We start from the raw sequence: 13,321 nt of genomic DNA, 5'->3' as shown, positions 1-13,321 counted from the left end.
ACGACAAAATAAAGTCAAAATGACAAAACGAGCGACCCAGCGCATTAGACCCAAGGGCAGACGGTAAATTCGAAGGATTGAAGTCCCACGCTTGGAAGGCCGTGTAGCCTCAGAAGGAAGTCGAACAACCGTTCGACCACCAACCTCAACAGTAACAGCAAGGCATTGTGTAACTCATAAGCCTTCCTGCCGCCTTGCGCTGTGAGGCAGGACCGGCCCTTTTAAGCTGCTCCTTCCTCACTGCGTCAAAGAGCACTCGGCACCGTCACTTGGTTATCCACACGCAGCAGATATTGGGCAGCTCAATCTGATTTCACCATTCACCAAATGATTCACAGAAAAGGGGATGAAGACGGCATTACACCTCAGTGTCTTCTCCAATGGAAGTCCTGAGCATATTTTGACCCATCTAGGGTATTGTCTCAATCCCTGGAAGCTGCGATGCAGGATGTTGCCGACTGGTTAGCGTGTTTCTTCGATCATCTACAGACATTTCTAGAAGCGGCTGCTCCCTTTTTGTACCAAGTCATCACATCCATCAATAGACTCAAGTTACGCGTAACCAATGGGGAATCAATATCATTGAGTCAATGCCTATAAAATAACCGCAGTCTCTCTAACGCCGTCATCCGCCTTGCCAGGTGATGCAGAAGAATTGTATGGGATAAGCCACCCCCACTCCTACCCAACGAACTCCCAGTTCATGCAATGTTGTTGAGTGTGAAGGTGTGTGTGTGTATCAAGAGCGTCTGTTGTACTGCGGTGCCAATCTTTGTTTGAATACAAGATGATGTGTCGGTCTGGAACCCGCCGGTTGATCAGTTCGCTGATCTGCTTTTGGCTCCGGTGTTTCCAATGTTCCGGGACGAGCGATGTCTTGTTTCTAGTTTGATACTGAACCAGGCCGGGCATGTTGAAGAGAATAAAGGGATAATGTAGATGTTAAATGGTTGTTACGAGCAGCGTCTCTTCTTGGACTGGTCGTTGATCTTGTCTGGGGGTCTCTTTTGACCCTTGGTAGCAGATTCTTCGAACGTTCTCTTCGATATCTTATTGGTGTTCGAAATAGACGGTGATGAAGCAGGTCCGGGCGAAGGTGTCGGCGGCAGATGGCGTTTACCGGAACCAGTGGGAGGATTGCTTCTTGGAACAGACTGAGGCCCAGGTTCCGATCCGGTGGCAAAGCCAGAGCTTTGCTGGAAGCCTGAGCCGGAGCCGGAGCTGGGGGTTTTCAGCGCTCCGCGGCCAGTTGTGCCTCTAGTTTGGCGGCGACGACAACGTGCCGGACGATTCGGACTCTGCATCTTCGGTTCTACCATTGCCATTCTTCGACAGCGGCGACGATAAGGGCGGCTTCGCGGCGCCAAGCTTCAACTTCTTAGCCGGGCTGATGCCTTTGCCCTCCTTAGACTCCTTCTTCTCCTTCTTAGGGGCGACCTCGACAGTGGAATTGTCATCGTCGTCTCCCACCTTCGATTCGTGGCTCAGCAGTGAGTTGGTCTTGACCTTGTCTTTCTTTGGGCCCTTAGTCTTGAGAATCACCTTCTTCGTCATGACCGTTGGCTTCATCTTCTTCTTCTTATGGCTGTTTTCCGATTCCTCCTCTTCCTCCGGTGCCGCCACTTCCTCACTGTCGCGCTTCTTTGGGCTCGAGGCTCGTGATGCAGGCGCTGGTGTCGCCTTCTGGCTCGATGGGGGTGTTCCGTCGTTCTGGCTTGCGCCGTTACTGCCGTTTGAAATCTTGGCTGCCGCAGCGCGACTCGCGTTACGGCCGCTGTTGCCGATACACGATCCCATGTGGTTGTTGAGTCTCGTGACGAGAATGCATCGCTTGCACTTGCTGCATGTGGCTGACGGGAACGAAAGCACATTAGCAGGGCGCCCTTCTCCGGGGGCGGGAGACTCGATGTTCGGGTCGGGCTTCATGTCCTTCTTCTTCTTGCCTCTTCCAGGGCCCGGCTGAACCCAGGTCTGCCCGTAGATGTCGTAGCCAGGCTTGTCGATGTAAGGGTGTTTCTTGCAGTAGATGACGCTCGGATCAGGCTTTCTCGCCCCCTTGCCGTCGGTCGGATAGAGCAATCGAGGCAGGTGGCATCTCGGGCAGAGAATCTCGGTCGTTGTCTTCAAGGGATTGCCTTTGAGCATCACCTTACCGTCTTCGTAGATCGCCGCATCGGTTTCGATCCGCACATCGGGTTTCGAGTCAGGTGTCGAGCTTTCTGATGCATCGGAAGCCAGCTTCTCGACACGGATCGCGGCCGTGGTGGCCCTCGCCATTTTCTCGTCGCGGTGCACCTTGAGCAGGAGGTCGTGAACGATATTGTACATTAAGTCGTCGAGCACCGAATGAGCCTTCGCGCCGGAAATGTCAGCATCATGTCATCCCACCGGCGGCATGTCGCGGCGGTGTTAATTTGCGATCGAGATGGCTGGGTGCACCATCCGCCAAGTTCAAGGCAGGGCGAGCACTTACAAGATTCTCCATGCTGCCAGCATCGTCGGGAGCGACGATTACTCCAGCCTTGCCCGTGTTGGAAGCCATCTCTCCAAGGGCCGGTCGGACGGCGCACAAAGGCTGAGGGGAGAAATTGGGGGTGGTGATGGCAGCCTCAGAGGGCGAAGCTTTGTGGTCGTGTGTGCAGGTTTGTGGAATCTGAATCGGGTTGACGGGTAACTAAAATAGGTGCCACACGGGCTGACGAGGGGGCAGCGGTAGCAGTGTGAGATGAGGTCAAGCTGGAAGAGTTGGCGGCCAAAAAAAAAAGTTTCGGAACCTTGCTTGCTGAAGTAATAAGGGTGCAACGCCGCGGGTTTGCAAGGAGGTGGTATGTATCGGCGATAATTATTAGCAGCGGCAGGCGACCAGCGACTGACTTGACAATTGGGAAGCACGAGCCTCGTGTCGACCGCTCAGCTAATAAGGCGACTTTTGGTCGTTCGTCTTTGCGGACAAGGATCCTAATCCGAATCAGGCACTTGTACGGTTAGGGATCTGAACGGTTGTCGCCGGTCCGGAGAAGTTGTTGAGTGGAAGAGACTTGGGGAAACCGGAGCGGAGGGAAGATTTGATGATGTGAAAATAGCAAAATGGAAGGTCAAGAAATGGGCAGTTTTTCCGGAGCAGAAATTGCCAAGCCAAGGGAACAGGACGGAGGAGAGCAAGGCAGGCGGAATTGAAGGTACAAACGGGGAACTGCCCGAACGCAACTTCCCAGAACTGTCGACATTTGATTGATCTAAGCGGTCCACTGGGCAGCAGCTTTACAAGAGCTCAAACCACTTCTTGTCCACCAACTGCTATTGCAAGGTCCCTTAACCTTGAGCTACCTCAACTACCTTTACCCAAGGTGCGTTGCAAGCATCCATCATTGGCTTTCCGATGTGCTCTTTGATGCGGAAGGGCGCCGCATCACTCTCGACTGCAACTGCCCGAACGAAGACACCAAGAGCGCCTTAGCTGCATCTCGTCGTAAGATGACCACCTCATCCGTTCAGAGTTGCATCGGGCCAGCTTCAACTCCAAGTCATGGGTTAGTTGAAGTGGCTGCAGAAACAACATGATACCCGCCCCGGGCCATCGGATTCGGTCTGCGAACTCAGGCCCATCAGCGTATGCATGTGCCTGAGTTAGCTCCCCTGTTAGGGACTTGACCCCAGGCCAACCTCGCGCCTCACGATAACACCCCGGGCGGCAGAAACCATAGAGCATCGGTTTCTCGGAGAAAGTCTTGACCGCCCGTGCAGCACGTAATCCGCCGCACTGCATCATCCATCACCAGCAGAAAGCCTCCTTGTCCGTCCAAAGTAAGGGGGCTCAACAACCAGCCTCACTTGTCAACGGCCTGGAGCTTGGGGCGCTGACTTGCTCCGGGAGTGGACACATTTCTGTTGGCTGGCACTAAACCAAAACCCTTGTGTTAGCGACAACGAGCTGGACCATTCCATCTTTCTCCCCTGCCGGCCCAGTCCTCCCGAATCTGGGATCTCTGATGAACTGAGGAGTGTCGACCTGAGGCAAGTGCCATTGAGTCGGTCAGGTGGGGCCGGTTGCCGTCGGCTCCTTCCCTGCATCAGCGCATCTCATTCTGCGGCGCTCGACTCCTTCCCTCACTGGAAATTATTGGCTTTAGGAGGCACCCGTGGTTAGAGCACCTGTCTCTGAACCTTCCCGCCATCGTCACAAGGGTCACCACCACCACCCTCAGGTTCCCCGGCCTGTCCAACCAGCGCCCGCCCCTTCCCGCAAGGGCCTGGCCTGGGCTCCGTCGCAACCATTCAGAATTCAGAGACATTCCAACTGCGTCCCGAAACTTCGTCCTTTTTTTCCACACTCGCATCTCTCCTTTGGGACGCTGATCGTCGCCCTCGCCGGATACATCGACATCCTCTTCACTCCGCACCCAAATAATCACCACCTTTGGCCGCTCGCGTGTAAATAGTGCGCATCTGAATTTGAATTTACGTCAACCCCCATCATAGACACATCTGGCTAGAAGCCACCAATCTCTCGCATCCTCAACGACCCTTGGACCCTGAATCTTCTTCTCGCCCCGAGCATATAATTACACCAACATACGAACTCCCCAAAATCGAAAGCCACCATGTCTCTCCCCCAGACGAAGCCAACCCAATCTTCCATAAAATCCTTCTTCCAACCCCGCCAACAACCGTCTTACGCACCTCCTCCGTCATCAACCAAGTTCACCCCGGCACCCGCAGCTCCTCCTCCAGCTGCAGCTGCCCCTCCCCCTGCAACGCAAACCCCCACCTCGACAGCAACGACACCATCACCACCACCTCTTGCGACAGCTTCGTCCGTCCACCCGTCCGCACAGATCCGCCCCGTCACCCCGACAGACATCCAAGCTCTCCGCCGCATAAACTCCTTGCTGCTCCCCGTCGCCTACCCAGAGCAATTCTACGCCGGCGCCCTCCAAGGCCCCTTCTCCCGCGTAATAACCTGGTCCGACACTTCCTCCTCCTCCACGACCACCCAAGTAATTGGCGGCGTCGTCTCCCGAGTCGAACCCTCCCCCTTCCCGCCGACAACAATCTCCTCGGAGCCCGAACACGCCCTCTATATCCAGTCCCTAGCCCTCCTCTCCCCCTACCGCTCCCACGGCCTCGCGACCGCAACGCTCGACAACATCATTGCCGCCGCCTCCTCCGTCCCGGGCGTCAACCTCCGCCACGTCTACGCACACGTCTGGACAGACAACGACGAGGGCATAAAGTGGTACACCTCGCGCGGCTTCGAACAGTTCGGCGACGAACTCAGGGGCTACTACATCAAGCTCCGCCCAGACTCGGCTTACATCGTCCGCCGCTCCATCGGACCGCTGTCTCTGTCTTCCAGCAGTCACCGCCACAACCAAACCTCAGCAATGGCTGCCTCGATCTCCGCCGGCCCTACCGCCGCCGTCGCGAACCTCCCTCCGATGAACACGCGCGTAGCGGCAGGCGCGAATGGCGATACGGATAGGCCCCTGATGACGCCGTCGGGCCAATCGTTCCAGAACCGACGCGCCGAGACGGAGTGGAACGACCTGCCGGCCGACATGGCGCCGCCCATGCTCGCGCCGCCGCGAAGCAACAGCGCCTCCGGTGCGAGCTCGCGAAGCAGTTCGGCGGCGAGGAAGAAGAAGGATCGCGCGTACCCGGCCGCTGCTTTCCAAAATTAGAACTCAAGGATTTGGAAAGGATTAATTGATGGGCTAAAGTTGATAAGAATAGATGGAAACCTTGCGAGATGGCGTTGGGACTGGATCAAATCATTTAGCAGGATCACTCCAGACACTTTGTGCTAAGCATCACCATAGACCAAGAAGGAAATAGAGACCACAAAAAAAGGATGCCAAAAAGATGTTTCTTCTTTGTCCAGAAGGAGCCAATGTACAACTTTGACAAGTAGTAGAACAACAAAACAGAAAATTCGAAGTTTGCTCTTCCCAACTCCATGACCCCAGCTTCGAATGTGGAAAAATTCGAACGTCCAAAAAATATTTTGAAAAAAAGAATCAAGAACAACATGCTGAAAATGCTTGCCCAGCCAGGGTGGTGGTGGGTGGTCTCTGCTTTTTTGTCACCCCTTCCCTTGTTCCCAAATGCTTTGCCTCCGCCCGCCGTCATTCTTCCCTTTCTTTTCACACGTACACACATTCATGACAGTTCATCCCATCATCCACACTCATTGACGGTTATAACGAGACCACCACAGGGCCCCAATGGCTGCAACACCCACCGCGCCGCCGATGGCCAGTGTTGTGTTGGAAATTGCGGGCTCCTCGCCTAGAAGGAAGCACAGAGAGGTTAGTTTGAGGGAACAACAATGGGGATGGTATCGGCGTTTTCGCAGTGCTCCGTGACCGGTGCAAGACACTTACGTGGTGTTGGGATGGTATCGAGCTCGCGCTTGACGTTCTGTCTGAACTCCGTCAAGACGTCCGAGTCCTTCTCCATGCCAGCCGCCACGAGGGCAATTAGTGCAGCGCCAACGCCGCTGCCATCCTTGGCAATGCCAATACGAATCTTCTCAGCACCCTTAGCTCCAATGCTGTCGATCGCGCGCAGGGCCTCGTAGATCATGTCGCGGAAGAAGGGGTAGTGCTCGACCAAGCTACCGTCGACACCAATATCAATGACCTCCTCGTTGGGGTCGTCAAGCTTGCCGGACTGGATGACGATGCCAGCGATGGCGACAGCGGAGAGACGGGCAGCGCGGCGGCCAACGGCACCAGCGACAGCCTTGAAGGCCTGGGCGTCCTCGAGGGAGGGGCTGTACACGTGGAGGACCGACTCGAGCTCTTGGCGGAGAGTGGAGAGCTCCGGGGTGTTGTCGGCGGCAGCAACAGACATGATGGCGCTGTCGAGACCCCACTGCTTGAACATGCCGGACTGGGGGCTGATGTCGGTGGTAGACTTCCAGTCGTTGAAGCTCGAGTTGGCGTCCTTGAAGAGGGACAGCTTCTCGTCCTTGAGCATGTCAAGGATGGTCAGTCTGACGATCTCACCCAAGAACATGCCGGACACGCGCTTCTCGAACATTTGGATACCGGGGTTTACACTGTCCTTGTCAAGCTGGGCGTCCCAAGGGGTGTTGGGAAGAATGTTGAGCTGGTTGTCGAAGGAGCCCCACTCAACGTTGACGACCATTTCGCCGGTGGCAGCCTCGTAGTCGCCAACAATGGGCTTCTTGATGTTGGACAGCTTCTCGAGGTAAGCGCCGTTGGTGCCGGTGCCGAAGATGGCGCCGAGGATCGAGCCAGACTTGCCGGTGGACGTGTAGGATCTCGCCATAAGAGTTCCGACGGTGTCGTTGACGAGAGCGGCAACGCGCACGGGAAGGTGCAGCTTGTCGATCTCGGTCTGCAGCAGGGCGCAGACGTCCTTGCCGACGGCATCGGGGATGTCGAAGCCCTTGGTCCAGCGAATCAGGTTGCCCTTGTTGATACCGAGCTGCTGGACGGGGAAGGAGAAGGTAAAGCCGAGGCGGAAGACATGCTCGTCACGGTAGCCCTCGGGGGCGCTGTAGGTCTGACGACGGCGGACGTGCTGCTCGAAGTGTTCGGCGTGGTGTTCGCGCAGGAAGAGCTCAATCTGCTTGGCCAGGAAAGAGAACAGGTCTTCGGCCTTCTTGGCGACCATCAGCTCCTTGGGGATCGCGACCTTGCTGTATGTGAGGTTGAAGGTAGTGTCACCGTTCAGCTGAACGGAGCACACGCGGAAGTTGGTGCCGCCGAGATCAACGGCCAAGTAAAGGCCCTGCGGTCGTCAGCATTGGCGTGAGGGGAGTTGGGGAGCTTTCGCCGCCGCTGCTGTGTAATTACCTTCTCAGTGCCATTGGGGACACCAGTGACGTAGGTCGGGATTTGGGACAGGCTCGTTCCGTCCTTCTCGAGGCCCTCGTCTGCAGAAATTGCTCGCGTTAATTTTCCATTCTTTGCGGGGTTATTCGCGCCTTCCCGCAACCAGACAGCTCAAGGTGTTTTGCGCTGTGCGCGCACACTTATTCGCGCACAGAGCATCGACCAGCTGGGAGCTCCAGCAAGGTAGCTTAGCTGCAGCGGGACGGAAGCAACGCAAGCAATTGCTTCGGGAGGGAGGGGTCATTCGACTTACGCATCTGGCCGAGGAACTCCGTCACAGCTTCGTTCAGGTAGACATCGGTGACCTCGAATTGGTCGACGACACGTTTTGTCTCTGCTTCGAGCGCCATTGTGAGTGGTTTCGAGATTGGAGGCGTGGTTGGGAACGGCGCGGGGTTCTCGCAGACTGGCTCCTGGAATATTTGAGCCGAAGGGGAGTAGAATGGAGGAGAAGGATGGAAGAATGGGTGTGAGGGGAAAGAAAGAGAGGAACGAAGTTGTTGGAGCTGTAGGTGTTGAGGAAGGAGTAGGAGCTTGGCGTTGCCGAGGAGGAGCTGCGCGAGCTGTGAGGAGGGAGAGGAAGAGAGAAGATTAGTTTATGAGCTTGGCTAGCAGACGCTTTTCGTCATGGAGGGTGGATGGATGTTAAGGTGGGTAGGCAAGGTAGGACAGTAAGGTAGGACAGCCAAGGGAGATAGATGATGGGATTCTCGGAAATAGGTATGGATGAAGATGGGAGGTAAGGATGTGAGGGTATACAAAGGTAGAGACAAAAAGTCAACAAAAATAATGAGAGGGCTTAGGGGAGGGAAGAGTGGGAGCTTTGAGGATGATGTATGTGACGAAATCGCAGAGGAATGGACGGGGGACGGGGATGGTCAATTGGCATGGAGCGGAACATGGAGCAAGGAGCATGGAGTACGGAGCACACGCGTGGAGCAAGCTGGAGCCCCAGCAGGCATGTCGCTAGCGCCTCAGCACGTAAGGTAAGGCAAGGCCAGGCCAGGCCCAAGTCAGGTACCTTGCACACACGCTACAGAGTGCCTCTTTCAGTGAGGAGGGTGCTTGAAGAAAAAAAAGAAATCGCGGGAAAATGAGGTAATGATGTGGTGGGGTGACAGGCCTCGTGCATCTGTCTTCCAGAAAATCCCCCCAGCGCCGCACACACACACACGACTTTCCAGCTGGGTAGCCTGGTCCCCGGGCTTAGTAGGGGACTGCTGCAACTTGGCCACGACGTTGGTCTGAACATGCATGAGGAACTGTGGCCATCTGATCTGACCTGACTGACAGTTCATGATTCTGACAGTTCGCCGAGAACAGCCCAGCCGAGCCAAGGGCCAGGACCGGAAAACACTGATACTGCAGTGTCTTGGTACCTAGGTAGTTGCAGAACAAGACGGGGGAGAGAGCTGGCCTGCCAGAACCCGGAGCTGACGGTTAACCCCAGAGGAAAACTGCATCCCAATGGCTACTCTCAGCGCAACTTGCAGATGGAAATGCGGTTGCAGAGCTGCAAGTCTCTCGACTGGGGCAGCACGGAGCAACAAGCTGCGTGTTGGAATTGGGTCTTGGACAGCAGCACCCTCTACGCCTGACAAGCAACATATCGTCTCAACATCCCGCTATGGCTGGATGCAGCGAAGCAGTGCAGCAGCGTCAGGCAGGCAGGTAGGTAGCGTGACGTGAGGCGACGACAGCTGGCTGGACACCAGGTTCTTGGTCCTTGATCCTTGTCCTTGTCCTTGGGAGCTGCGGGGAACGTCCAATGTCAGGCTGCTGGGTCCAGTCGAGCAACCAGGTGCTTGGCCTTGGGTCCTCACTGAGGTGCCTGCCCACCAACAACGCCGTCTGCTGCGAGACCTCGTCATGCCCGCCAAAAACAACAGACAGGCACTGACACGGACCAGAACCCGCCCGCCGCAAGAGGAAACACGCTGGAAAAAACTCGGCGCCGGATTTCGACCACGCCCATCCAGCCTATTGGCCCGCTGGCTCAAGTTCGGCCCCTCCGCTGTCCCCAATTGGCTTTGCCGGCGGCGCTGGGTCCAGGTTTCTGGAGCTGGAGCGGGCGGCCACTGGACGCTGCATTTCCCTCGCGGTGCTTCTCGCGGGCTTTCACCGAGTCCCCTGCTTTCTCCAGTCTCCAGTCTGTAGGTGCAGCATCTCTCATCCCACACCTTCCCACGCTCGCGGCTCTTCTTCCCAAGCTCGGAAAGTCGCCTGAAGCACAAGAAGGAGGAGGGGGAGAGGACCCCCGGGGGAGGACCCCAAAAAGCTGGAGCCCCCGTGATATGCACCGAGAAAAAGTCGGGCAACGTCGATGGGCGAACAACTCATCCGTTCCCCAATCATTTGTGATGATTTGCTGGTACGATGCGGGAGAGAGAGGCAACTCCAGGCACTTGCACGCCTTCCGTGGGAACCACGACACGCGAAACCACCCCGGCTCCACGGTCCCACTTCTGCGCCGAAGAAGCTCCCGTCCAACATCCACCGGGCGGGCCACCGAACATGCCGGAAATGGAGAGACGCCACTGACGAGAGGGAGAAATAGGGACACCAATTCGAATGGCAGCCACAGAAGGAAAACCCCCAATCAATAAAACGAAAAATACAGACTGGGCGCGTGCTCAGGGTGATGTGGGTAGTGGATTCAGGATGACGGGTGATTTTTTGGGACGGGGGGATGAGAATGGATCATGGAGAAAATGTGATAGAACTGGCTGTCCAAACAGAAGGAAATACGGCGACCGCAGGCCGGGTACTTACAAGAACAAGCACTAATAACACGACCGAGCAAAGGCCGTACCAAAACGAGGAGACCCCATGGGAGACCAGGAAGCTGCTCCTCCTTCTCCGGTGCCCAGGTCCTGGAGTCTTCCTCGGTAACGTTGTTGCTGTTGCTGCTGTTGGCTGCCGCTCACTGCCGCTGCCGCCGTTGATCTCGTCCAAGCCGCCGTTGCCGAGCGTCAACACCACCTCCTCCGTGTCGTGATATGCGCCGACGACGCCGTCGTCAAAGTCATTAACGTAGTCCATGTCCTCCACTGCTACCTCGGACATCCTGTCATACTGCATTTGCATGTAGCTGCTGTTTTCCTTGGTCTCGCGAGATACGGTCCTGATGATGGGCCGGGTCTGCTGCCAAGGCCACCCGAGCGCCTGCTGTTCGGCGCTTCCCTCCCGGATGAAGCCCGACAACAAGGCCGGTGTCTGGTCTGAGTGAGATAGCGGGTGTTCCAGATGCAGGTCTCGAAGCGGGCGCGGCGCGAGACTGCCGCCTTTGCGGTGTTTTCTTTTTTCCCTCTAGACTTTCGGGACGGAACGACGGCTAAATGTCCGGCGTTCTCTCCTATCGGCGAGAGATAAAGACGTCCCGGCGCACGAGGGGATGTTCTAGACTCTCGCAGCTACGGGCTGCGTGCAACCTGCGAGATGCGGATGGAGATGCAGACGGGCGCAATCGCAGCAGAAGCAGCAGTTACAATACGGTGACTGCAGCGAAGCGACGCTGACGATAATCGCGCCGCCGCTTTGCCTCACGCGCACACACACCACCTAGCTGCAGCCTACAACGGCTGCTGGGCAGCAGATTGCAGCACTGGTGAGGTGAGGCTGGCGATTTCCGTCCGGTAGTAGTGCGCAGTCCCAGTTTCGGCCCTTTGGAGGAGACAGCACGCGTTTAAACGGCCCGTCTGTAATTAGTTTCCCGGGTGTGACGCTGCGGATAGACGACGAGGACCCAGGTTTGCTCCCCCCAATGAGGTCATGAATGGGAATATCCCGGGGGTGGAAAGCCGCCGATGGGGGGAACTGGACTGGAGCAAGGGCTTTCTTTCGCTGGCCGCGCCAAAAATTCCTCGCTCAAAATCCCAAAAACTCTGCTGTCCTCGTGCAAGTCGCAGTCGGGCGACGGCGGGCCTCTCTTGGTTTCTGGTCTCTCTCGTTGGTTGGATTGGTGACTGGAATAATATGCCGTTGTAATAAAATAAAGAATTATGGGATTATGCGGATGGGGAATAACAAGGTGAGAACAGCGAGCAGGTGAAAAGGGATGGCTGCTGGGCGCTGGTTCGTTTCGTTTGCGATTTTTGCTTCGTTCAATTGCTCGTGATGATTCGTGCAGTCGTCCAACAAAGCGACAGTTCAAAAAGTCAGGGTTCCTCCCTCAAGTCTGGGTTTCGGGGTGTGCTGTTGCGTGGTTTCTCGTTGATGGTTTCTGGGTTCAGGCAGATCTGGCCGGTCAATGAATTGGTCGGGAATCTCGCTGCACCTGGTGTCGAGATAACCGTCGAGTCGTGCGCCTTGGTTGGGTGGCTTGATCTTGGTATTAATAAACTCGCTCCTGCCTGTCGTCCCGCTGTAGGATTGCGTCCTTTCTTCACTCCGTCTCGTCTCCTCCTTTTTTTTACTCTGCGAATTTCCCCTCAGCCTTTAGCGCGCCTGCAGTTGGATGTCATGCGACCACCGATAAAAACGGCTGCTGCAGTGGCTGGTTGGTAGGTTATCGTTTGAGGAAGTTGGCAGGTGCGTAGCGCGCTTTTCTCGCTGGTGCAGAATCTCCCCTTGTCGAAGTCCAGTCCCACGTCAGAGAACTCGCAGAATCTTGGTTGAAAAGAGAGCTCCAAGGTCTTCGCCAATATCCTGGTTTTCACGTTTGTTTGGCAAAAGTGGTTGTGAAAGGGGGAGACGCAGTCGAATGGGAATCCCTTATCGCCGGTTGGCCGCCGGATGGTTACACCAAAATGATTTGGGCCAGGCGCGCAATCCGATGCTCGTGTGATAAGTCCACCACTTCTCTCTCGCTCAACGTCAATTTTGAAAAAGCAAGGGCGAAGTTGAGGAAAATTGTCGATTGGTAAAGAATGAGATGAAAGACGGGAGACACAACCCGATTGACGCTCAGTAATCAGAGACAAGTGAATAAAGAGCAGCGACGGGAGAGGCTGGCAGTTGATCCTTCTCTCTGCTAAAACCAACGGCCTTTTCCTTCCCCCTCTTCTCGTCCCTCCAATGCGACTTCTGCATTAAACAGTCCCCTTGGACGGTGGAGGGTGAATTTTGAGTTGGCCACTCAAATCGCTGCTCAGTCGAACCGGTTCGCAAGGGGGTCCGCAAAACAAGTGCGGTGTGGACTGCAAGAGCCGGGGTTGACGACTGCAAATCGAAGGATCTTAAATGCACCTCACTACGAATGGCACGCCGCCACGCGAGGAGCGCTCACTCGAAATGTCAATCGCTGCTGTGCACTGTTCGAGGCCTTCAGAGAGTTGGAGGGGGGAAACTTGAGGTGGACACATCGCAAAAAAGAAGCACACGATACTTGTAGTACACGGCACGCGGCAGCCAAATGCCCCGAAAGGGGAAGGAAGCTGGAGCTGATGAAACGGAAACCCAACCCCAACGAGAGCAGGCCCCTGCGCTGAACTCGGTCACTCAACCCCACGACCTCG

The 13,321-nt window shown here is 56.0% G+C and overlaps 3 protein-coding genes across 3 annotated transcripts; 1 reads left to right on the top strand and 2 right to left on the bottom strand.

Annotated features, from left to right (window-relative positions):
- Window positions 1-1,257: 1,257 nt before the first annotated feature.
- On the bottom strand, window positions 1,258-2,542 carry CGCS363_v011850 (uncharacterized protein; the record flags this gene model as incomplete). The annotated part of the gene is made up of 2 exons (XM_036643699.1): window positions 1,258-2,352; window positions 2,474-2,542. 2 exons carry the CDS (start codon window positions 2,540-2,542, stop codon window positions 1,258-1,260), a joined length of 1,164 nt encoding a protein of 387 aa, XP_036490619.1.
- A 2,059-nt stretch (window positions 2,543-4,601) lies between these two features.
- On the top strand, window positions 4,602-5,681 carry san (putative N-acetyltransferase san; the record flags this gene model as incomplete). The annotated part of the gene is made up of 1 exon (XM_036643698.1): window positions 4,602-5,681. One exon carries the CDS (start codon window positions 4,602-4,604, stop codon window positions 5,679-5,681), a length of 1,080 nt encoding a protein of 359 aa, XP_036490788.1.
- A 506-nt stretch (window positions 5,682-6,187) lies between these two features.
- Window positions 6,188-8,215, bottom strand: glkA-0 (Glucokinase; the record flags this gene model as incomplete). Its single annotated transcript, XM_036643697.1, has 4 exons — window positions 6,188-6,288; window positions 6,384-7,761; window positions 7,827-7,906; window positions 8,119-8,215. The coding sequence occupies 4 exons, from the start codon at window positions 8,213-8,215 to the stop codon at window positions 6,188-6,190; spliced, it is 1,656 nt and encodes a 551-aa protein (XP_036490787.1).
- Between the last annotated feature and the right edge of the window lie 5,106 nt (window positions 8,216-13,321).

Source organism: Colletotrichum siamense (assembly GCF_013390195.1).
Source record: "Colletotrichum siamense strain Cg363 chromosome Unknown KSG_Cg363_contig08, whole genome shotgun sequence".
In the NCBI taxonomy this organism is placed as follows: Eukaryota; Fungi; Ascomycota; class Sordariomycetes; order Glomerellales; family Glomerellaceae; genus Colletotrichum; species Colletotrichum siamense.
The sequence above is the reverse complement of the archived record's forward strand: the minus strand, read 5'-3'. Positions and strand labels throughout refer to the sequence as shown.